Source organism: Notechis scutatus, chromosome 7 (genome assembly GCF_049901735.1).
Source record: "Notechis scutatus isolate UNSWTSFEM ecotype Mainland chromosome 7, rNotScu1.2, whole genome shotgun sequence".
Lineage (NCBI taxonomy): Eukaryota > Metazoa > Chordata > Lepidosauria > Squamata > Elapidae > Notechis > Notechis scutatus.
Window position 1 is genome coordinate 14,993,125 of NC_142015.1, and position 26,110 is coordinate 15,019,234.

The following is a 26,110-nucleotide window of genomic DNA, read 5'->3' on the forward strand; positions in this document are numbered from 1 at the left end:
GCAAGGTACCCTTCTGCTTCTGCTAGCTGCGAAATTGCATAAGTATGTTAACTTGAGAGAATTTCTTTTAGTATCCCTAAAAACAGATACACATGAATGCAGAGAGGGAGAAATATTTAATTGCTTCAATTTGTGGAATTCATACAGTCAAGTTTTAACAAAAAGTAATTGGTCGGTTTGAAAAACTAGATTCTTTGAAGAGCCAGAGTTATTCTTGATTCTGTTCTTTCTTGTTATGTGTGGGGCTATAGAAGTTGTTAACATTCCAGTTCAACTTATCAGCGAGTGTAAGTTTCACTCTCTTCCTTACACGCTCAATAAAAAGCAGAGCTCAAGGTTAGAGGGAACACAATGCTATTGCTATCATGCCCAGAAAAAAACGTGTTATTAATTGTTGTCTTGCTGAGCCAGGCGTGGGTCTTTATGACCTGTAGAGTTCAACTCCCAGAATTCCTGAGCTAAATCTATGTGTTCTTTATATTTTGTTATTTCCTTAGTCATCTTCAGTGGACAAAATTTAGCAATGATTTCACCAAAACCAGGTGCATTTTAAAAATTCTTTATTTCTAGTGCCTACAAATTATAATTTACTCTTGGCAACTGCCTGGACCCACACAGTTCTCTTGACAAGATCTACAGAAGTGGCTTGACATTGCCGCTTTCTTGGGGTCAAAAGGATGTGGCTGGCCCAATGTCACTCTGCATGCCCATGGCAGAATTAGCCTTCTGGTTTCTATCCTGATGCCTTAACCACTACACCTTCTCAGAATATTTCCAGATTTCATTATATTAGCTAAGTTTAAAATAAAATTGCATCTAGTTTTGAATCTGTTTAGTTTGACTTCTTGCTATGGCTTGAAAGAGAAACTTGCCCAGTTCTGGTGCTGGCAGTTTGATTGCCATGGGTATCACTAGGCCCCCTGATATCTCCCTTGTTATCAGCTAAAATTTGTCCCCGCTAACCAGGATCATGTGTCCAGCAGGTTTCTCAAGGGAAGAGAGGACTAGGCTGCTTGCCAGCCAATCAAAAATTGGAAAGTGGACTGGAAGAATAATATTGGTTAGATTTGAAAGATTAGGGAGATTACTGTGGAGCAGAAAGGGGCAAGTGAAAGGATGGAAGAACCTCTGTTGTTCCGGCTTACACCTTGATGCTGTGATTAGGCAGTTTTGACAATAGCTGTAAAGTTCTCCAGGGCCTGTTCTGCTGGTTGTCTGTTTTAAATGACTCCATTAAACTTTGTCCATCTAATGTGTCTCTCCTTCCAAGATCGGGCCTGCAGAGGTTTGAGTAGTCATTCAGTTGTGTGTAAAGTGGCTGTGAAGAGCCCTCTGTGCACTGTATGAATAGGCTACATATCCATGGAAACCAGATCAGGCTGGCTGGGTGATCTTTGACCCACTTGTTGCCACCATCCTGTTCAACCTCATATGCCAGGATTTGCAGTTTCAGTGTTTTGCCTCTTCCTCTTTCCCATGGGGCTGAGAGGCCCTGTTGCCTTTTCAGAGGAAGTACAATCATAACACTAACTTGTTCAGCCCTTTCTAGGGTTAACATCTTTTTGAATCTCTCCTCTAAGCTCTTGGTATTTCTCTCAACCTGTCAGTGTTCAAAACACAGAACAGATTTTTCAGAAACTTCCAAAATTACATTAAATATGTAAAAAAGTTATGCTTCACTTTAATGCATTAGCGTGAGAATACTTGCAAAGTTTTTGAAACTCTAGCTGGGCTCTTATTGTAACAAAAACAATAAAGAATCTTACATGTTGTAAGATTTCAAAGGTTACATATACATTATGCCATAAAAATAAGATTGTCTTAAATGTTGTAAGACTAAATATGAAAGATCCAGATATTCAGGGATTTCATCTGTTCTTGCCATTGAGGGAATGTAAGTGATTCTGGTTGCTGACTTGGAATCTTGCAATACCACGGACATAACCCAATTTGGAAACATTTTTCTTTTGTTGCTCTGCTTTTGGAATTTACAGATCCAAAACATTTAATTCCTAGGGTTAAACAATTCCTAAACAGAGGGCCCTGCTAGAATTCCTACAGCTATTAAGATGCAGAGCTGTGATTTATCTTGTTATATCAACAAACAAATGGCAACTAAATAGATTCTGCTGAATTTGGTTAGTAGGTAGTTTTGTCTTTACATACCTTCCAAATATTTATTTAATCATTGAATTTCATTAGGGATGAAAACATGGTGGTCCAGGAATTAGGTAAATTCTGTTTGAATTTGAGAAGAAATTAAACAACATTTGGGGCAGCATATTTTAGACTAATGCTTTAATCCCAAAAACTATTCTGCTTACTTGATGATACAGTTCATAGAAAATTATATTTGTTTTAGAAAGTAATAGTTTTTATTATAAAATGGGCCTTTTGTATTTAGAAATTCATTCATATTTCCTGCTTAAGCCATAATGTGTGAATCTAGCTGTAGTGGTTTTTACAAATCAGATTCAGAATATTAATAGCTTGTTTAATAAATTATAGTTGAACATGCTATGTGAAAGTACCCATTTTATCTAGCCTGGTAATGTTTTGGTTTGTTTTCAGACTACTTATATTTTATCACACACAAAACTTGCAAGGAGTGTACACTGTCTGAAATTAGATACTTTTAAGCTTATGGAATATTCATGTATGAATGGCATGGATTAGGAGGAAGGAAAGAAAGAAAGAAAGAAAAAGAAAGAAAGAAAGAAAGAAGTAGCTGATAAATGTGCAACGTTATCGATACCAAGTTTTTGATCATGTGGTTTTTATTGTACCAGTAGTTGCTGCAGTAGTTACTTCATTTTAAACTGCATTTCAAAATGCTTTTAAGAAACTAGGTATAGGATTCAGGAATGCTTACTTCCAACAACATGAATTTACTTATTTTATTTACAAAGTTGTTTTTTGTTTGCCATTGTAATTGATTATTTCAATGCATTCAGTCATTTTTTAAAAAGCATTTTTAATGTTTATAGGGTCAATTCTGTCCTACCATTGGTGTTTTAAAATGTCACAATTGCCTGTGTATTTTTAATTATTAATGTGTAAACCTGGTATTGTTTTTAAACCAAATTAAACTAAATCTAATTTTTAATTTATTATTAAATATTATTTTCTTCACTTTGTTTAAACTTGATTCATGCATTTGTTGCCTCTGCCTGCCAAAGATGTTGTGTCATCTCTTTTAACTCATGTAATATATTCATGAATATGTTTGAAAATGTTGTTAATGATAACAGCTCATTTTAATTATATGTGAATAAAGAGAATAGTAAAAAAATAACAGTAATGATAAATAAACAAGTTAATCTATGTATTTCATGATTAAGCAGGTATTAAATTTCTCTAGCAGGGAATAGGATGGAAAAAGACATTGAACTTCTTTTCATTCCAATCTGGAATACAACTATTTCACTTCTAAATAAAAGTTTACTCGTTCACGGTCTTGCTCTATACTTTGAAACTGCAGATCTTTTGTTTTCATCCTGCCATGCATCTCATCTTTATACACTGCTATCCCTGCTGACTGAATTTATTTTTTTCTGTTTATAATTAATTACCATATTTTTTCCGGATAGCAAGTAAAGTCACCAGACATCATCTGAAATATTTTCTAATTTTAATTACTTGATCTTCAGGAATAGATCATAAGGTTACACCTCAAGATCATGCCTTCAGCATTTCTACTGCATATACCGGTATATCAAATCTGAAATGTATTACTATTTATATTTTTATCAAGATGATTTCAAGTGCCACTCGGTTATAGTTTCAAGTACACTTTTAACTGAAACATATTTATTTCTTGTATATTTAATATCTAGAAGGTTTGTAAAAGTGATACGATTTTGCTCTTTTTCTTCATAGTTTCTATGAAACCACACATTGTTTCTTCTGTGATCTTCATTAGACTTTTCTGTCGAATGGCTATGTTTCCAAGGATCCTTTTGTTTTCAACTTGTGTATTATAATCTTTTTAATGCACAGATTTGCTGTAAATTATATCCAGTTTTCAAAAGGTGCAGTTTTTAGATCTATTTGGTATACAAGTTGTTAAAATATATGTTTTTAATTCTTTTATCCAGATTGAAACAGGATTCTTTAAAGATTTTTACTTTTTGGTAGTTTATATAAAGTGTTATATTTGAATAAATAATAGCAAAAATAATTGTCATAATCTCATCTGTACAATCAACATCCCTACCCAAATGATATTAAATTGTGACTTTCTCAATTCTTATTGAATTTCCTTTGTAAGAGATTATTATGATTTTAGGAAAACAATTATGTTTTAGAGGAAGAATAATACATATTGCATTTTCAGTTCAAGAATAGTTACGTGTAATTGAATATATATTTGTTCTTTCTTCCTGGGGATTTAAAACTTATCCATGTAGCTGTATTTAAATTAACTGTCCAAAACTTCTAGGCAAATTCTGCAAAAAGAGTAAATTTACATCTTGCCCCATTATGTCTTTTTTCCACAAAGAATTCTAATATTGAATATTATATATTATATTAACATGTAACTGAAATTTTTGCATGTATCTTACTTAAAAAAACTTCTCTATCCCAAATTGACATTGAATTATATAAATAAGCTTATTTCATGCAACAAAATGCTTCTCAAAATCAACAAATAGGATTACCTTTTCTGAGCTTGCTACAGAGACTTCTAATCAGTATAATGGATTATTTTGAAATAGTATTACGGTAGATTATGAAGAGTGAATTAATTCTAAATTCTTCGGAACAGTCTCTTAATCCATTTGGTTTTAACCACTTCTATCTTCAGATTAAATCCTAGATCTTGTGATGGGGGGGTTTCAAGTTCATATGTTGCTTGTAATATCCTCCTTCAGTTTCTCCCTCCACATGTTTCAACTTCAGTCCAAATTCAATCATTTAAAATTAGGCAGGTCACGGCCATGAGACTCCATAATTTGAATATTTCTTTAAAACATGCTTTAATGTACAATGAGGTCTTTTGAAGCTGATCACTCCTTATTTGTAACTGGTAGCAGTTTTAAAGTTTTAATATTGTATGGTATGCAAGCAAAAGATTTTTATGAGCATTTAACCCCACAGAGTATTAAGTACTTGTAAAGCAAAGTGGAGCTTGCCATTCGTTGTTCAGATGCAGTGTCTGTAACAGGCAGGAAATCTGGCCTTTTAAAAACATCCCTAATTGGCTATAGCAACTCTCTTTTTCTTTTCCTTCCTCCTCTTAGTTTACTACAGGCTTCTTCCAGAGTAAAGACCTATTCCTAAAATGACTATAGCAGATGTGGGCAAGCCAGGGCCTGTTGTCTATGCCCTATTGTTCAGGCTTAGGTTTGCAGACCCGGTGGATTGTTGTATGAATTGGTGAATCTTAATCCCCAGCTGAGGAGAAGCTGTTTGGCAAATGGCAGGTTAATTTGCAGACAGCAGGATGCATTGTACTGTGTGTGTGGCACAACAGCATGTGGGAGAGAAATAGTTAAAATCCTTTTCATTCTCCCAGTTGCTGAGAGGAGGAAGAAAAGGAAGGTAACAAGCAACTAGGGCTTGTTCTAATCTCTCTGGAATGTAACCATTTTGAAACTTTTATAGCTTCAATATGCCATTCACTCACTTGCCAGCTCTCTTTTCCTCTTTTTTTTTTTTGTACATGGATTCCAACACAAGAGGTGCTCTCTTGAATTCAGTGGTGGCATTCAACTTTCCACATCAACCCTTAAACTTTTCCAATTCCTTGTATTTTTGCAGAATGTCTCCAGCCCTGCATATTGTTCTCTGAACTTAGCTTTTTTTAAAAAAAAAGCTTTTTTTGGAAAAAGCTTTTTATATAGCCTTTATAAAAAACAACAACCACGGCCCCAGTTTGCAGCAGTTTCTCTGCTTATAAAATGGATTAGAAAGCTCATTTTTGTGACCAAGTGTGCTGAGTAGAAGGGTGGAGTGTAAGATATACCAGCTGGAAAATGATGTGTAGGACTTTTAATTAGTAGGTTTTCCTGTATATATTTAGATATTTTAGGTGACTTGCCTTCTCAATCATTCTCCATTCAAAGGTTCCAAGAAAGCTGAGTCATCAAATGGAGTAGTGCTTGCTGCCCTAGTAATGCTGACTGTTATAGGTGTCTTTTAAAATTACTTTGCAGTAAACTGCAAATGAACTCACACCATCATCCAATGTGAAATGATTGAAGCTGATACAAGCTTGGCGCGAGATCAGCGGAGTTCTCCATCTAACCAGCCATACTGGATCTCAGATCTTGGAGAGTAGATCAAAGGCAGTCATTTAGGAAACTACTACTACTGTACTCACAGTCCAGAGTGTACTGTAGGTCATTGAGCTAGCTTGTTGGGAGTCATGGGGCCAGCTGCATACCAAACATACTCCTTGTACAGATGACAGCCCTGGCTCCCTGCCTTTTCCTCAATTGGCTGTTGCAGGAACCTTGGAGACATAGATCTGATTACAGGTCCTGAGCCCAGCTCTACACAAAGGGCAACGTTTCAACGATTCAGCTTCCCAATCTCAGTGGCAACTCAATGTTATTTTCTGCTCTGTATTACTTTCTGTTCTAGCGTCACATTGTTTCTTCCTTGTGTCACATTATTTTCTGAAAAGTAACAGTCTAAATATTAATTTTAGGGTGTGGTCTAACCTCTACCCTGTGTTGTCATAATAGTTATTGCCTAACCACAGTAGACAGCAACAAAATCAAGTCAAATTCAGAATGAGGAAATACAATTTTGAAAGTGTAACATTGGTGTTGGAAAAGGGAATTTAGATATTGTCCACAGTGCTACCATGAACTGTTGGCAGCTGCAGATGTTAAACTCTTGACTTTCAGACTATCAGAAACTTGATGTAGGAAATTTGTTATATGGACAGATTTTACAGTTGTTGCAGTGTGCAAAGAAAAGTTTAAAAAGTTGAATAGTTTCTGAGCAGAAGCAGTGACTGTGTTAGTGTCAGGTTCTGCTGTTCTGCCAGGGAATAAACGACAACACGCTTTGTTTCTGCCAATGCCTTTTATCTCTTCTGTGGAAACATGGTACAAACTGACCAGCACCAAAGCGCAAAAAAAGTCAGATCTACTCTCTCAGCGTTACCCACCGCTACTAAAGCTGCTCTACAACTCCGCCTCCACCACACCAGCAATCTTTTTCCACATCAGGGAAACGCCACGCTCCCCCCCCCCCACCTAAAACAATTGCATATAAACTCCGCCGCCACCACACCCAGTGCTCTTTGTCCAAATAAGGAACATGCTGGTCCACAGTTGATTTGAAAGGAGTGCCTCCCAGACGATCACGCATGCGCTGTCAGCCTCTTCATTGAACTCTGAAGTAGTGCCAATCAGCTGTTTAGCGCTAGCCCGCCGCCACGGCTCCCTCAGCAAGGCGAGTAGCGATCCTTAAGTGGACATGCAAGCCACTGCAATGGCAGCCCTGTGCTAAGAGATAACAGAGTTAGTGCAATTCAAGGCATGTGACAGCCCCCTGGTTTTGTGGGATTCAAATGGTGGAATCTAGCTAGAAGTCGGGGTGCTTTCTTATTCGATTCATGCACCCACGAAGAGTCAGTGGATATCCTTTCCACAATACTAAATATTGCAACTGTTTTCTGTGTGTTCTCGAGTCAAGGGTTTTTTGTACCTCGAAGTGTCTCTTCCCTCCGACTATTACCGAAGGAGGCTTTGGAGGAGGGGGACCTCTAATAGTTGCTGTCCAGACTGGACGTAATAGACTGCAGTGGAAAACTGGGTGGACTTCCCCCAATAGGCGTGGTAATTTCAGGCGTGCAGTCACTGGTTAATGATCTTTTCAATAGTGAATTTAGGTCCCAGTTTCCTACTTGGTAATCTGAGGTTTTGATATTTTGTAGATAGATATACGGGTTGCCCAACAGAAAATGGAGGCTGTGGGCATCTTTTTCTATCTGCTTCAACTTTATATTCCTCTGCAGGCTTTCTTAAAGTATCCTTCACTGGGCCCCATAATTATTGCAGTTTAGTAATCCATTCTTTTAAACCCCCCTCCTCTGGAATATCTTTAGGACATTCTGGCACTGGGACAAAATCTACCCCATTAACCACATGGGATAGGGTAAATTCGGTACTGCTATGGACAGCATTGTTGTAGGCGACCTTGGCATGAGGTAACAGATCTGCCAACCATTTTGTTGGTATTTAACATAACAATGCAAATATTGCTCCACCACAGTGTTCACTCTTTCAGAAGCCCCATTAGTAGCAGGATGGTACCCCAAACTAAGACCTTGGGATGACCCTATCATTGCTAAAAAACCTACACCAGGATTCTGGCAGGAACAACAATCCGAGAGGTCCGAATTTGGGGACAGGAATAGACGGGGAGGACAATCCAAGAGGCAATTCAGGGGAGCAGGAACCAGGGGCTTCCACCGCCCCAAATAATTCTTACCAAGACCGCCCCCATTGGTAGGAGGCTAAAGTTTTTTGCCGACAAGTGGGATTCCTCGACATCTGATGCCTGGGTCAGGGACATTAGATTTGGTTTGGCTCTGGAGTTCCAATCCACCCCTCTGAACTTTTTCATGAGATGCCCATGGTCTAGGGACCCCGAGAAAAGATTTCTTATGCAAACAGCCATCAAACACGTATTGGAGATCCTGGCCATTCAACCAGTGGCACCAGATCAACAGGGCAAGGGTTTTTACTCAAACCTCTTTTTGGTACTGAAAAGTTCAGGGGATGGGAGGGCAATTTTAGACCTGAAATGTCTCAACTGCTCCTTGGTGTACAGAAAATTTAAAATGACTACCTTACAATCTATTTTACTTAGTATTAGACAGGGTGACGTCCTAACGTCAGTTGACCTCACAGAGGCATATTTACACATTCCAATTTGGCCTTCCCACAGCAATTTCCTCAGATTCTACTATGACAGTTTGCACTTTGAATACGTCGCCCTCCCTTTTGGTCTAGCCTCCGCCCCCAGGACCTTTACTAAGGTTCTGGCAACCCTGGCCACTCATCTCAGAAATGCACCTGTCAGGCTACAGTACTATCTTGATGACCTTTAAATTTAGTCATCTTCCTGTCAACAGGCCAAGTCAGATACTCTTATTACCTTGCAGTCCCTACAACAACATGGTTTCTCCATAAATTGGGCTAAGAGTCACCTAACTCCCTCAACCCGGCTAATTCACCTGGGAGCCATTATAGATACAGTGGAGGGTAAGGTCTTCCTCTCACCAGACAGGCAGGAGAGCATTAGACAAGTATCTCAGGAGATCAGAACCATCAAGCAAGTGCCCCTAGTTCTCATCTAAATTATTAGGGAAAATGATCTCCTGCATCTCTATTGTTCCCTGGGCCCGGCTCCACACTCGAACCCTGCAATGGTACCTGCTGCTGTACCAACGGTCAGGAAGAGACAGGACCAACGCCCAAGTCACACCTCCACCAAGGGTCCTGAGATCACTTCATTGGTGGACTGTCCCGTCTATTAACAAGGGCTGTCATTTCAAAGACCCCCACAGAGCCACCATCATGACGGATGCCAGTCTCTTTGGCTGGGGGGCTCACTACCGGTCTCACACGGCACAGGGGCGTTGGACCATACCAGAGCAATCATGCAGTATAAATTGGTTGGAGCTCAGAGCAGTCCACCTAGCTCTTCGCAGCTTCCTCCCACGGCTTTGGTTCAAGCACGTCCCGAAGACAACATTACGACAAAGGCCCACATCAACAAGCAGGGGTACCAATTTCAGACAACTGATGAGAGAGGCGGAGAGATTGTGCCTCTGGGCTGAGGTCAACTTACTTTCCATTAAAGCGGAGCACATCTCAGGTCTGTCAAATACCCAGGCAGACTGGCTGAGCAGGGCTACTGTAGATCAGGCAGAATGGTGCCTACACCTAGATCTTTTTCTGGAAGCGACCCAGAGGTTTGGCCAACCAGTCATTGACCTGTTCGCATTCCCCAGCAATGCGCAGCTACCCAGGTTCATCTCACAGTACCCATCTCAAGGGGTGGAGAACATCAATGCCCTCTGCTGCAGTTGGCCACCAGGCCTGCTGTACACGTTTCGCCCACTTCCAATAATCCCAAAGTGGTTCGGAAACTTCTACAGGAGAAGGAGAAGCTGCTAGTGGCTCCATACTGGCCCAGGCGGACTTGGTTCACAGACCTCAGGGATCTGTCCGCAGAACCATGGAGAACACTGCCAGACAGAGTCTCGCTCTCCCAAGGGCCAGTTCAGCACTCAGACCATCAATGGTTCCACCTAGCCATATGGAGATTGAGCAGAGACATCTGAGGAGCGAGAAAATTTCCACTAAGGTTATTTCCACCATCCAAGCGGCCAGGTGCACTTCCACAAATCACATATACAATGCAACTTGGTCCATCTTCTGTCATTGGTGTGCAAAATCTCACATTGACCCTACTTTGCCATCGGTGACACAAATGTTGGAGTTTCTGCAACATGGTTTGGACAAGGGATTATCCCCTAACACCTTGCGTAGACAAGTGGTGGCCCTAGCCTAGGTCGTCTCTTGGGGTGATCTCCACTCCATCTCTCATCATCCGTGCATTAGCAGTTTCCTTAGGGGGTCCACAAACTTGCGACCCCCAGTGATACATCGATACCCAACCTGGGACCTTGACAAAGTCTTAATAGTTCTCCCATGAGCTGTTCAGAGCATCCAGTAGTGGGGAGGTGCTTCAGTCTCTGCATATCTAGGCTGGGCTTAATTTATGGAACGCTCCTCCTCCTCCACGGGACTCCTCCCCAGCGTTCCCCAGTTTTGGCTCAGCCTCGTGAGGGATAGGCAGTGCTTTTTCGTTACTCCTTGGCCAAAACAGGAGAATTTCTCTTTTCAGGTTTGGAGACAGTCAATTCATCTTTCAGGTTCTCTCAACAAATTGCTTAACAATCTACCCACGCTGCCTTTTCCATCTGGTCATCGATGATTGCTGTATCGGGAAGCACTTTTCGCATCCCGAAGTGGAGGGAGGCTTCGGCTTCGTTCCATGCCCCCCCAACCACTAGCCCTGCCCTTGCCATAGTGATAGCCGTGCTGTTTTAACAAACAAACGGCATGGTTTTGTTTCTCTCTCTTGCAACCAAGTCGTATCGCTGTTTTCCCCCCTGAATGCCACCGGTCGCCATTTTGTTGTAAGCAGACCATGTGGCCACGCTGAGTGCGAATCTTCTGTAGACTGTGTGAGCTAGTTTCTTATTCCCGATCAGAGGGTCTTTATTCAAAAACCCCAAGGAATTATTGCAACCTCGTTTTAAACCATATTCGAGGCCATCTGTTATTCTTGTTGGCTTAACCCTGTCTGCCTGTGCAGGGAAGCTGTTGAAGGCCTGTGATTAATACTTGGGCCTGTTAAGCATTCTCAATTTGGCTGATTGGGATATCCAATTAAATATAGCTGTTATATTGATATATATTTACATACATATATACACTAATAATAATAATTATAATAATATTAAGAATAATAACTATAATAATGCTAGTAATATAATAATAATAAATTTATTATTATTGAGATACAACTCATATTAGAAACATATATATACATATTTATATCTAAAGGGGGATTTCGATTTCAGGGCACCGTGTCCACCCTTGGTCAGACCCCTGGGTGTGCCAACTGCCTATACAGTATTGTGCTAAATAAAAAGCATACTGTAAAATCTCTAATTGAAATGGCAGGTGGTAGTGGTTCCCAGACCTCAACCTCAAGGGTCAAGTCTAAATCTCAGCACAAATCTAAACAGACAAAAGGGAATTCTAAGGCCTCAGAAAAAGACGCCAACAGGCGCCACAGGCAGGCATTGGAAAGACAAATCGATAAGTGCACAGGAGAGGCACACAGGACCTCTCAAGCTTCTTCGCCCCTCATAGTTGAATGTGCTGACAACAAAATCACACAAAAATTATCAATGGAAATCAAATTTAGCAACCAGTGGAGGTCTGGATTTGGAGTTACACTCAAAATTAAAGTGGAAAAAAACACTACAGGCTGATCCAACTTTGGTGTAATGACCTTAAAACAAGTCAAAATGAGGGTCAGTAGTGTGTGTGGCCTCCATGTGCCTGTATGACCTTCCTACAATGCATGGGCTTGCTCCTGATGAGGTGGCGGATGGTCTCCTGAGGGATCTCCTCCCACACCTGGACTAAAGCATCCCCCAACTCCTGGACAGTCTGTGGTGCTACGTGGCGTTGGTGGATGGAGCGTGACATGATGTCCCAGATGTGCTCAATTGGATTCAGGTCTGGGGAACGGGCGGGCCAGTCCATAGCATCAATGCCTTCGTCTTGCAGGAACTGCTGACACACTCCAGCCACATGAGGTCCAGCATTGTCTTGCATTAGGAGGAACCCAGGGCCAACCGCACCAGCATATGGTCTCACAAGGGGTCTGAGCATCTCATCTTGGTACCTAATGGCAGTCAGGCTACCTCTGGCGAGCACATGGAGGGCTGTGCAGCCCCCTAAAGAAATGCCACCCCACACCATTACTGACCCACTGCCAAACCGGTCATGTTGGAGGATGTTGCAGGCAGCAGAACGTTCTCCACGGCATCTCCAGACCCTGTCACATCTGTCACGTGCACAGTGTGAACCTGCTTTCATTTGTGAAGAGCACAGGGCACAAGTGGTGAATTTGCCAATCTTGGTGTTCTCTGGCAAATGCCAAATGTCCTGCACGGTGTTGGGCTGTAAGCACAACCCCCACCTGTGGACGTCGGGCCCTCATACTGCCCTCATGGAGTCTGTTTCTGACCGTTTGAGCAGCCACATGCACATTTGTGGCCCGCTGGAGGTCATTTTGCGGGGCTTTGGCAGTGCTCCTCCTGTCCCTCTTTGCACAAAGGCGGAGGTAGCGCTCCTGATGCTGTGTTGTTGCCCTCCTACGGCCTCCACCACGTCTCCTGATGTACTGGCCTGTCTCCTGGTAGCGCCTCCATGCTCTGGACACTACGCTGACAGACACATCAAACCTTCTTGCCACAGCTCACATTGATGTGCCATCCTGGATGAGCTGCACTACCTGAGCCACTTGTGTGGGTTGTAGATTTCGTCTCATGCTACCACTAGAGTGAAAGCACCGCCAGCATTCAAAAATGACCAAACCATCAGCCAGAAAGCATAGGAACTGAGAAATGGTCTGTGGTCACCACCTGCAGAACCACTCCTTTATTGGGGATGTCTTGCTAACTGCCTATGCTTTCCACCTGTTGTCTATTCCATTTGCACAAGAGCATGTGAAATTGATTGTCAATCAGTGTTGCTACCTAAGTGGACAGTTTGATTTCACAGAAGTGTGATTGACTTGGAGTTACATTGTGTTGTTTAAGTGTTCCCTTTATTTTTTTGAGCAGTGTATATTTACCGCACAGTGACTTTCAGAAAAATGGAAGTCTTATTTGTGTCGTTTCAGCCCAACACTCAGGGATGCAAGGTCTCATCTTCTACAATAGGCCGTTGGCTACAGGCCATGATAGCAAAAACGCATCAGACTCAATCACTGCAGGTGCCCAAGGGCATAACAGCTCATTCAACAAGGAGTGCCGCAACATCGGCAGCATGGGCCACACAGGCACCAATAACTGAAATTTGTCGAGCCGCAACCTGGGCCTCTCTATCGCCCTTCATTAGGCATTATAAGATAGATGTGTTCGCATCTGCTGAGGCCTCCTTTGACAGAAGAGTTCTGCAACGGGTCCACAGGGACCATGAGGGGATTCCAGGCCAGACAGAGTCCCTCCCGTAGGACAGGCCAAGCTTTGGTATGTCCCACTACTGGATGGTCTGAACAGCCCATGGGAGAAAGGGGCGTTGGTACTTACCTGACATGCCCGTTCTCTTTGAGCTGTGAAGAGCATCCAATCCCACCCTTTTTCCGTCTGATGGGATCCTGTTTTGGCCAACAAATTGTTAGGGCATTGAGGATGAGGGTGTTTATTTCTCTCGTCTTCACCAAAACTGGGGAACGCTGGGGAGGAGTCCCGTGGAGGAGGAGGAGCGTTCCACAAATTAAGCCCAGCCTAGAAATGCAGAGACTGAAGCACCTCCCCACTACTGGATGCTCTTCACAGCTCAAAGAGAACAGGCGTGTCAGATTAGTACCAACGCCCTCTCTCACAACAGGTCCCTTTGAGCCCCTAAGGGCGAGTCTCTGCTTCCCAACCTATAAGGTGGTCTTTTTAGTTGCAATAACTTCAGCATGAAGAATCTCCGAACTGGCAGCTTTATTGGTGAGACAGGTCCTCTGCATTTTCCATACTGACAGATCTGTCCTTCGACCAGACCCAACATTCATGCCAAAAGTTAACTCGGCTTTCCACAGGGCACAGGAGTTGGTCCTTTCTAACTTTTGTCCGAGGCCAATCCATAGACTCAAACTCGTCAGTGGCATTGACTTGATGTAAAACGAGCTTTGTGCTCTTAAACAGACCGCACTGCAAATTTTAGAAAATCAGAGGCCCTCTTTATTTTTTTTCAACCTACCACTCAAGGACGTACGGTTTCCTCTTCAACAATTGGCAGGTGGTTAAGGGCCATGATTGCTAAAACATATGAGATGCAATCACTGCCAGTTCCCAGGGGTATAACAGCTCACTCTACCAGGAATGTGGCAACTTCGGCAGCATGGGCCACTCAGTCACCAATACATGAGATCTGTAGGGCTGCAACCTGGGCCTCTCCATCGCCCTTCATGAGACACTATAAAATTGATTTTTATGCCGAGGTGGCATTTGGTAGGAGGGTTCTACAAAGTGTCCACAGGGACCAAGGAGGGACTTCTAACCAGACGGAGGCCCTCCCGTAGGACTGTCCAAGCTTTGGTATGTCCCACTACTGGATGCTCTGAACAGCTCAGGGGAGAATGGGCGTTGGTACTTCCCTGATACGCCCGTTCTCTATGAGCTGTGAAGAGCATCCTGCCCCACCCTTATTCCGTCTGGTGGGGCACTATTCCAACCAAACGTTAGATAGGGTGAAGTATAGAATGTTTCAACACTTCAACTTCGCCAAACCTGGGGGACACTAGAGAGGAGTCCCATGGAGGAGGAGGAGCATCCTGCAAATTAAGCCCAGCCTATCCAAGAGGAGACTGAAGCACATCCCACTACTGGATGCTCTTCACAGCTCATAGAGAACGGGTGTATCAGGTAAGTACCAACGGCCAATCTGATCCTATAATAGCTGTTTTGCTGTACCCCTTTTTTCTGTGGTCTGTCTTTTTTTTTCCTTTAAAAACTAAGGGATTGAGAGATGGACTAGTTTAGTACAGTAACTACCATTGTGAATCCTCAGAATTGAATTATAGAGTTCTTGTGGCTCTTTGAGCTTATTTGCTTGCAGACGTTTCATTACCCAACTAGGCAATGTCATCAGGCACTGATGCAAGCATATTATGTCTGCAAGGAAACAAATAGGGGATTGGCAGACTTTGTGGCAGCTATCTGTAATTGTTGCAGTACCAAGGTGTACATTTTTTACTTATGGACAACACAGTCATGTTTAGCATGTCACGGGATCTTGCCTTCAGAAAAATAATAGGCTACCAAGGTTAAGCTTGTAGACACTAATCGCTTGAACTTAAATTTGTGAATCCTTGCAAATGATGCTACTTGTTTTCTGTGAATGAAGTGTTTGTTGTAATAACCGCCAGTATACTTTTTGTAATGGTTCATCAAGTTTATAAGAATTGCTCTTTAATTGCTGCCTAAAGGAGTTACTTTGAAGGAAATAATCCTTTTGGCTCATAGTTGGTGTTGGGAGGCCAGTTGTCTTTTCCTTTGCTTAGGAGGAAGGATGTTTGCTTGTGCATTTTCATTCATTTTTATCCTGGTATTGTTAGTTTTGGCTGTATTCAGTTTTAAGTTTTGAGGCTGAATTTTTCAGCTAAAATGTAAAAGGTTGAAGAAAAACAGTTCTGCATTGTGGACAAAGCAGTCTGTTACAGTAGACTATTTGTGTGTTTTATGGGAATGAGATAAGCTCTCTTCCTGTTTCATGTCAAGTATTCACAAATCCCCACTTCCTTTGTCCAAAGGTGCTTTCTTCCTTGGTCACCTTCCAATTTTTGCTTCTCATCTTTAAAGGGAGAAATCCTGAATACTTTCATATATATATTTATATATATATCAACCATTGAAATATAACAAAATTGGCAGTAGCTCTAAATTTTAAAATGTTTTCTCTGCTCCCTAGGAGGAATGTGAAATCTGGCCTTAATCTTGTGCTGGATGCTAAGAAATAAAGCTGCTTTCCATAGAAGCTCTACTGCTGTGAAAGTATTAACTATATCTTTACTAGGCTTCAGAAAGCATAGGGTTTGGTCTATCCACTAGATACAAATCTCCAAATCCACCAGAGTTTAAGAAGGAAGTTTGAATAGGCGCAGAAAAGAACAGTCAAGATGATGAATCTAAAAGTTTTAGGATATGTTTGTGTCTAACCTTGAGAAAAGGCCACTGCTATATGATAGTACAGTTCAAATACGTGAACGGATGTCATGTAAAGAGCAAGACCTGCTCTCGGATTTAAATTACAGAAAAGCAGATTCCAATTAAATACTAGATCAAAACTTCCTGAGAGTAATAGGTAGTGGGTGGAGTTTTTTAACTAGATGTGTCCAAGTAGAAATTAGATTGTTATCAGTCTGGGGTGTTTTAATTTGCATTCCTTCACTGAGTAGGGAGCTGGACTGTGAGGTCTAAATGACCTTTTCCAAACTGTCAACTCTCCTCTTGGAACGATAAAAAAAAAAATCTCAAACTGCCGGTACAATTTGTTTTAGATTGTTTGTGCAGGATATTCAACACTATTAAAGTTTCTCACAATAATTCAATTGAATGTATTGCTCATCTAAACCTAAAATGTAAATCCCAGTGCATTTCTTACTTCAAGTCCTAACTTGCAAGTGCAGTTAGTGTGAATGTGAACCATGTTTGTTTATTTTTATCAAACCTCATTATATCCTCTTTAAAAGTCCAGTTGATATGTATGGTTAGAAAATAGAAGCAGAAGTTAAAAACTTGGAATGGAGGAGGATATGTAAACAAAGATGAAATAAATGTGCAACTAAACAATGAAATATTGAATAATTAGGATAAGTAAACATAATTAACAGAATTAGAGGATAATGGTTATAAATGTGATGTTCATATGATGTTTATAATGTTTGATATTATTAACCAATTATAGATAAAACCGAATAGAGTATTTAATTAAATAATGGGAAATGTTCAATAAGGATAAGTGAAGATCATGGTGAATAGATTTTGAGAATAATAGTTCTAGTTAGTGTATGTATAAGATGTATTACTTGTATTTAAAAGATTGTACCCAGACAGTACACTGCCATTGTAGATATAGAAATTTTATATATAACAAAAAGAAAATCGCTTAATAAAAATAATAATTAAAAAAAGTCCAGTTGATACAAATTAGGGAAGATGCTCCTTGGGTAATTGATCCTAACCCAAGTCATAAATGGATATTTCACAACATAAGGAATGGTTGGGTTTTTTTTGGAAAACTATTTTTGGTTGTTACGCTCAAGGGGGCATTATTGAGTTTGTGGAGATAAGAGACCTTTCAAAACAAAATTTATTTTTTGAAACTGATTCATTTAAAGAAATTGATTCTTGTGATGAGTTTAAGATACTACGGTCTACAAACCAAGATGTTTGGCTTGTAAACAGCACTTTCTTCTCAGTTTGTCTGCAAGGAATTGTAGCAGTATTGTAATTTAACAGGACTGAATTAAAAATAAGAATAGAGAGAATAAGGCATCAAGGTATAAAAATATTCTGAAGATGTGACTGGAGACAAAACATTTTGGAATGTTTTTGTTTCTTACCCTAAAATGTTTAGCCCAACATATAGAATCCATTAAGATTGGGGTATATTATAAATATTATAAAACAAATATCTATATGAATGTGGAATACCGATTTAGTGGTTAAATTGTTGTAATGAAATGACTAGCCAGATTGTATTTCAGTCGTCTTTTGAACAAATCTATTCAAAGGTTGTCTTCTGGGCCTTCTACTTTCAAGATAATTTTCAGGCATGTGGAATATTTTATATGCTGTCAGCCAAAAGTATTCTTTATTCAGTTGCTGTATTTCTTCTGCTATACACAAACCTGTTGAAAATTGTAAAAGATGCTAATGTAACTATTATGTGTGAATTTTGTAACTCTTTGCTCTCTTAGCTTATTCTTCCCAAGATACAGAAAAGGTTTTAACAATATTTCATTGTGTGAAATCTTTCAATCACTCAATGAAAGGATGATATCAGTTTATCCTCTATTAGATGTCAAAAAAGTTCTAAAGCATGTATGTGTATATGTTTGCCCTAAAATACGTCCTAAAAGTTTATAATATCTAAAAAAGATGAAAACAGAAATAGATCAAGATAACTTCATGCATACGGCTACCAAAATATTGTTTAATGTTAATTATGCTTGCATGATTTGAATTGGATAGGTGGCAAAAGAAATAAAATTTATCTGATTTTAAAAATGCTTTTACCTTTCTTGTTTTGGTCTAGGAATAGTTGTCTAGGTTTTTTAAGAGACTGTAGTTTTCTCAGCATTTATGCACCATTTCCCACCTGAAATAAATAGTTAGAGGAAATCTGAAAGTTTGTTTTAAGTTGAAGGGTTAATCTTCCATTTAAATTATTGGTTGTTCAACCTCCAAACAAAGCATGCTGGGATTTCCTTCCAGCTGTTTTACATCATGAAGATTTGTGTGTTAGGGAAATTCCATTGCACAGCTGCAACTCATCCAGTCCACATTCTCAAACCTCCAACATTTCACAGGACCCATGTATTCAACTATAATGGCATGAGATACTTATCTTTCTCTGCTAGAAATACAATCCAAAATAGCTTTATTATGTCCAGCAACAAAGACCAATATACGTTATCGATTTTAGAATATTACAGAAAAATGCATTTTCATATTTACATTTGAATGTGAAACCAGCCTAAAATTAATGTGCATGCTTTGAAGGCTACTTTTAGAAATCAGAATGGTGGATTTGTTTTAAATAGTTCATACTGAACATTAGTGAGTTGGCGTATTTAAAAGCATTCTCAATTAGACCATTGAAATAGAGAATAGATCAATAGTTATTGAATACTGATAAACTGGAGATATAACTTAACCAGCGTAATTAGCTTTTTCTATGGTTGGCTTCTATAACATTTCATATACCGTGTTAGTACCTAAATTTTGCTGAATCAATTCTTCCCTATCCCATTCATGTCAGTAGCTAGGTCAGAAATAGACTCTAGTTTTTACTTAGAAAAAAAAACTGTATAACTTATTAACTTTAGGTTACCTAGGCAGCTTGAAAACCAGTGCTGAGGAACCAAATTCCCAGGAATTACCATACTATCTTGGTGTTAGGCTAAAAATATACCACAACCATTGAAGAGATTTCTGACATTAAAACATAACCCACAAAAACCACCTTTGTATTAAACTAAAGTTGGAAAACTAAGCTTTGAAAAAAAATACTATTCTTTTTCATCTTGATTATTTTTTTCCTTTCATCTGATTTGTTTCAGTATCTTCAGGTGAAATGGCCACTTCTAGATGTACCAGCTGGAGCTACACTAAAGGATGCAAGATCTCCCTCTCCTGCCCACTTAGTAAGTGCTAGTGATTTATTTATGGGTCTTGTATTTGTTAAATGAAAGTTTATTTATGAATATATACACCTACGTCTATATTCCTTCAGCACAATTAGTTTAGGGTTACTGAGGCTATTATATTCAAGGTGGGGCATAAAAATTTGAATTTCTAATTAAAAAAATAAAGGAAAGGACGATTTCTTATAAATTATTGTGTCATAGTTATCTTATCTCACTTGATACTAGTTTGTTATGAAGAGCATTTCCATCAGTACCACAAGCGTTCTAAAGAAGTATTCTTTGGTTTAGTAAAAAAAAACTCAAGAAAAAACAACCATTGAAAAATGAGACAATTAATTTTCAAGGCATAATATCTTGCAGCTGTGTCTAAAATATCTGTGCCTCAGGCTTTGTATTTCAAGTTAAGTTTTAATGAGTCCACCATAAAAACATATGACTAGAAGAATCTTTTGTTTCAATGGCAAAATAAGACAAACAGTGATACTCTTAATTAACTGAAAAGGGATCTTTCAACTCCTCCCCACGCCCCCATTACTACAGATTAAACAGCCTTGATCTGCATTGTATCACGCATCCCAGACCTTCCAGTGTATTCATGCTGAAAGACATTTTTCAGATTTTTCCGAGCATTCATGATGACAGAAATTACACTGCTGCAATTGATTTGAAATAATCTTATGATTTAAAAAGTAAAATAAAAATATTTTTGAGAGAATATTTATCCAGTAAATAGCAAATTATATGGCAGAGCAAAGAGAATGACACTAAAAGTTATTGCTGAAATTAGAATCTTAAAAATTCTTAGTGGGATTGATTTGCTAAACACAGTTTTCCTGAATATTTAATATTGAGCTGTAACATCTGTAAAGCGACATGTCCATTTGTTAATAGACTACTCATTTCAGCACCTCCACTATCATGTGATCGCAATTGAGCACTTGGATGCTCAACTCATGATGACAACATCACAGGGAGCCATTTTCATGTGATTGCTATTTACAACTGTCTCTGTGACTTCACCATATATCAACCTGCTAAGTAGTGCATAGCATGAGTTCATGAGCCTGCCATTTTAGAGATGGCTGCACCTGGCAAGTCTTCTACATTTGAAAGCTAAGAAAGATCAGGCCTAGTTAGTATTTGCTTATATGGGATGCCTCCAGAACAGGGGTGGAATTCTACCGGTTCACACCAGTTCAGTAGAACTGGTTGTTACAATTCCTGGTAGTTCAGAGAACCAGTAAAACGGGCCCCTGGCTGGCCCGCTCCTCTGTTCCCTGCCCAGTCAGTCCTTATAGCGTATGTATGCTACATCGCTTCCCGCCTTTTCCTGCCCGCAGCCATCACTGGCTTGCAACAGCAGCAGCAGCCAGCCATCGCTGCCTGCCTTCCGCCGCCCTGCCTGATCTGGGTGAGTGGGGGTTTACCACCACTGCCAGCTACCCTCACCCACCCGGCCTCGCCCAGACTGCCTCCCCAGGCCTGCCTGCCTGCCTCCTCCAGCCACAGTTGCTGAAGATGCGGATTGGTAAGTGAGACCTCCAATCAAGCCCCAGTCGCCACCGCCCCCCCAGTTGAGTCCTGACGACTCCTGGACTGCCAAGTCGCCCTTGCTGACGCTGCCTGTCTCGCCCGGCCGCCATCTTCCCCCCGTGGCCCACCGCACCGTTGCTGCCTGGCCTTCTACCACTGATTGGTTAGTGAGGAGACAAGCAGCAAGCCCCACAGGTTGCCTATCTCCTCCCACCGCCACTAGCCCCATTCAAGTGCCGACTCCCGGGCTGCCCAGTCATCCTTGCCACAGCAAGCTCCAAAGACTAGTCCTGACCAAGGACCCCAGTGTTGCTGGCCAGCCAACTTGCCTGCCTAATTTTTGGTAAGTTGCTTTTTTAATTTTTTTGTGTATTTATTTTTTTAGTGTATCTTTTGTTTTTATTAATCATAAAAACAGAACAGATAATAAAAACATAAATAAATATGTAAATGATTTTTTTTTTTTTGTTACACTACTGTTATTGTTACATGCTGACACTTACGTTTTTCTTTTTCTTTTTCCTATTAGGAAACAAACATAAGTGTCAACACATAACAATAATAGTAAAATAATTTTTATTTATGTATTTTTAAAGTATTTTTTAATCATAAAAACAACAGATACAAAAAACAAATAAATACATAAATGAATTTTTTTTTGTTACACTACTGTCATGTGACCACCAAGCCATCCCTGGCTGGTCACGTGACCACCAAGTTACACCCACAAATTAGGCCATGCCTACAGAACCGGTTGTTAAGAAATTTAAATCCCACCCCTGCTCCAGAATATCTCAAGGATTGATTTGATTGGGAAATTAAACAATTAATTTTTAGTTTTTGGTGGCAGGCTTTTACTTCATCCTAGAAGACTACATGAAATGAAATTTGGCAGAAATCAAATTTTACTTAAATAATACTTCTGTTGCTATTATGCAGTTAAATTTCTTGGGAAATATGTGAAAGTTACGGTGGCCCAGAGAAAGGCGTTCAATATTGATCTTGATACTAGGGCAGATGATAAAAGGTTTAAACTGGTAAATAGCTTATGTCATAGCTATTTGAATTTGGCTAAAAAGGAAAAAATGGGACTTTTTGCCAGTATGACAAACAACAAGATGGGATATGTGCTTGTTAACTATTTTGTACCATCTACTAGCAGTAGAAAACAAAACAAAAAAAGCTTCAGCCTTTCCCAGAAATGATCTGATGATCCTAAAATGAATAGATTAAACCACAACTAGTTCGTGTTAAGAATGGTGAGCATTATATGATCCTGAAAAATATCATATCTTAAAGAGTATGCAGGCAAAATGATTAAAGAATTACAGTGCCTGCTTACTGCCATGTATAAAAATCTATTTATATTTCTCGAGTAGGATTCCTCCCAAAGTTGTACTGTGCTTCTCTTATGAAGTGAGTTCAAGTTTTCATTTTGGATCCAGTTCTTAGATTGTGCAGGAATAATGAGAGGATCTTCTCTAGAGCAGGCTTGGACAGCTTAAGAAAGGTGTGAATCAAGTCCAAGAGAATGTGACTGTTGTTTATGAGCATAGTCAAGAGATAAGAAAAAGCAAGAAATTTCCTTTTAAAAATGGAATATTGCCAAAATGAAAACAGATAACACCACAGAAGATGACAAAACAACTTTGCTGATAAGACAAATGGAAAATATTTTTGAGGAGCATACTGCTGGAATGTTGATTATAAAGAAGAGGAACCCAGCAAAGATGAGTAAATAATAAAGGAATAAAAGGCATGCTAAAAGAGAGATGGCCAATAAATTAAATTGACTTCGTGTCTTTTTTTACCTCAGAATTTCTGCAACTTAAAAACCTGAATGGAGATGAACTGGTAATTAAAAAATTAAAAATTAACAAGCTCAAACAGAACACTGCTGATTATTCTTGTGGAAATCAAATTTGAATTTTCTAAAATGCTGAATTCTGTGATAAAATAGCCATCCCAACACTAACATTTGAGCCCTGAAAATCAGCCAATGTTATACCCCCCCCCTTTTTTAAAGGAGTAGGCAAGTTAACCTACTATTTGTTCCAGATCAAATTGTTGAAAAATACTCAAGATAAAATTATCAATCACTTAGAAGAACAGATGTTGCTGGGAGAGCATCAGCATAGTTTTTTTTTTGCAAACACCTTTATCAAAGTTTAGTTATGTAAATGTATTTTGGATATCAGAATATATTTTGTCATTAAAAGTGACTGGTTGTTATCGAAGGCCATTGAGCACACTTAAAAGTCACAAAAATAATGGTTTAATAACAGTTAATTGGAGGAAAATGGATAGCTTGTTCAATGAAGGGAAATTGGCAGTTTTGTTAGGAATGTCTGTTGTGTTTGGTGCCTTTAATAAAGATAGGAGTGATGAAACTCAAGCACACCGCAACCCAAATAGCTCTTTCCATATTTAAAATTTTATTTTATGTATTAGATCTATTTTAAGCCTATGCTATATGTGTGAGTATGTATATAAAATAGAAAAATTAACTTCCCAAATTATGTTTTTTCCTCTTCCCTTGTTTTTTAAAGTAATAAATGATTGAAAAATAGAAGTAAATGCTTCATTTAATTACAGATACATTTTTGCTTTTCTTTTGCAGTCAAACAAAGTTCCTGTAGTTCAACATCCACATCACATGCACCCACTGACACCACTCATCACCTATAGCAATGATCATTTTTCACCAAGTTCACCACCTTCCCACCTCTCCCCAGAAATTGACCCAAAGACAGGTGAGTGTTTGAAAATCACAGTCTTATCCAAAGCCTATCAAAGAGTCTGGGTACCTTGCCAAGAGAAATAAATTGAGGGGGAAAGAGTCAAAACAAAAGTATAAGTTTATCAGCAGATATTTGTGAAATTCTGAGAATACTTAACATGTTTCTAATTATAGGGGAGGTAAGGATTCCAGTTTAGAATTGAACAGAATTCTAACAAGAGACTATATCTCTTAACATATATTATTGTTTCTTCACTATCAGGAATTCCACGACCACCTCACCCTTCAGAACTCTCTCCTTATTATCCGTTGTCTTCTGGTGCCATTGGACAAATTCCTCATCCTTTGGGATGGCTCGTACCACAGTAGGAATTTCCATCCTAAATATCCTTTCTTGCTTTGTTTTTCTCTTATAATGCCAATTGATCTTCATTCAGTACAAAGTTTTTGACCCCAACATGTGTTACCTCTGAAATAAATCAGTTTTATGAAGCCACAGGTGCTGTAATCTTTTGAGTTAGCCAAAACTTCACCTGCTCAAGAGACTTTTTCTGCATAGTTTCCTACTTTTCAGCATAAGATTTAACAGACATAGGTGTACATTACAGTCACATTGATATACCAACCATGTGACATATTTTATTTATGAAGCTCAAATTCTCCTTTTATCTTCAAAACAATTCCAAGGTCATTCATATGCTGTGTGGCTAAGGCCTGCAAAGTACAAATGAGTTTATTGTAATGTTCAGAGTGATAAATATGAAAATACAAATTCAAGGCCCGGGGGCCGCCCTGGAAACAGTGATGGACTGGCCCACGATGCCTCTGCCAGCAAAAATGGAGCTCCGTTTCCGCTGGTAGAAGGTTGCAGGAGGCCATCCCAGCCAAAAATGGAGCTTGAGAACCTGTGTTTGGTTGCAGAGCGCTCGGGCCACCATATCCCTCCCCCCCAACACGAGTGACATCATGCTGGCTATGCAGACCCCAGACCCCCCCAGTTCATACACAACCTTGATGTGGGCCTCAATGAAATCGAGTTTGACACTCCTGTCAGTATAAACAATGCAGTTACCTCCATTGTGTTCATAACATCACAAGGAAGCTTGAGAAGAATTTGAAAGGATTCAGCCAGTTTATATATAATTCGAAATTTAACTCATTGTTAAATTAGTTAGGGTCATTGGTAATGACAACTAAAGTTGTGGAAGAGACATATAGTCTTGATAGACCTGGGGAAAATTACTATGCAAGCTTTGTTGCATATAAGGGTGCCTTGATTCAGATGTCTTATTGTATTCATTGTTTTTTCTTACACGTTTATGGTAATAATAATAGCAATAATTCATTAAACTTGTATGTCACCCAGTTGTCAACGACAATGAAACAAAAATTATAAAAATAAAACCAATAAAATGTAAAAGATATAGAAAAGGCAAGTGTGACGATGTCGGATTAAGGGGGCAGGGGCTATCACCTTCCCTTGCCAAAGGACTGGGTGAAAAACCAGGTTTTCACAGTTCTTGTAAACAGTAAATCTGGGGGAGGGTGGAACCTCATTCCTGAGGGCAAGCATTGATACAGTGAAGGTATTCTGCAGTCCCAATAGATGACATTGTTGAATTTAAAAAATCCTGCAGGATCAAGTAGGCCAGGCAGATGCTATGGGAGACAGGTGCTCCCTGAAGCAATCAGACCCTTTGAATATAGGCCTTTATAGGTAACAACCAGCACCTTGAATTCCACGCAGAAACAAACCATTACAGCTCACAAAGCAGAGGCAGAAATTATATGGTATGCCGAGACTTGCACGTCACTGTTCATAGTCCTACATTCTGGACCAGTTGAAGTTTATGTAAGGTCTTCAAAGGGATCTATGATGCACTGAATGGAGAGACTAAACTTATATGCACTGGATATCATGTATATAGAAAGCCTTAAATGGAAAGATGGTTTTAAAACTGCTAATGAACTATGCATGATCTGTACAGATCATATCTTGTGGGTTTTGTTTCTAAGATAATGTTTAAGTGATCTGGGATTTTACCAAGAGAAGATAGTTAAAGGGGAAAGGAAATTGGTCAAGGAATGGGAATCTGGGTTTGATGATGAAGAAGGTCTGCAACACGAACTAGTAGC

At 39.6% G+C, this 26,110-nt stretch overlaps 1 protein-coding gene across 1 annotated transcript in view; it reads left to right on the forward strand.

Annotated features, from left to right (window-relative positions):
- The window catches only part of TCF7L1 (transcription factor 7 like 1), a 75,704-nt gene that overhangs the window by 42,192 nt on the left and 7,402 nt on the right, over positions 1-26,110 (forward strand). Inside the window, exons 4-6 of the mRNA XM_026671400.2 lie at positions 19,615-19,698; positions 23,855-23,987; positions 24,237-24,339. Of these exons, the coding sequence (XP_026527185.2) occupies positions 19,615-19,698; positions 23,855-23,987; positions 24,237-24,339 (320 nt within the window). The remainder of the gene's footprint in view (positions 1-19,614; positions 19,699-23,854; positions 23,988-24,236; positions 24,340-26,110) is intronic.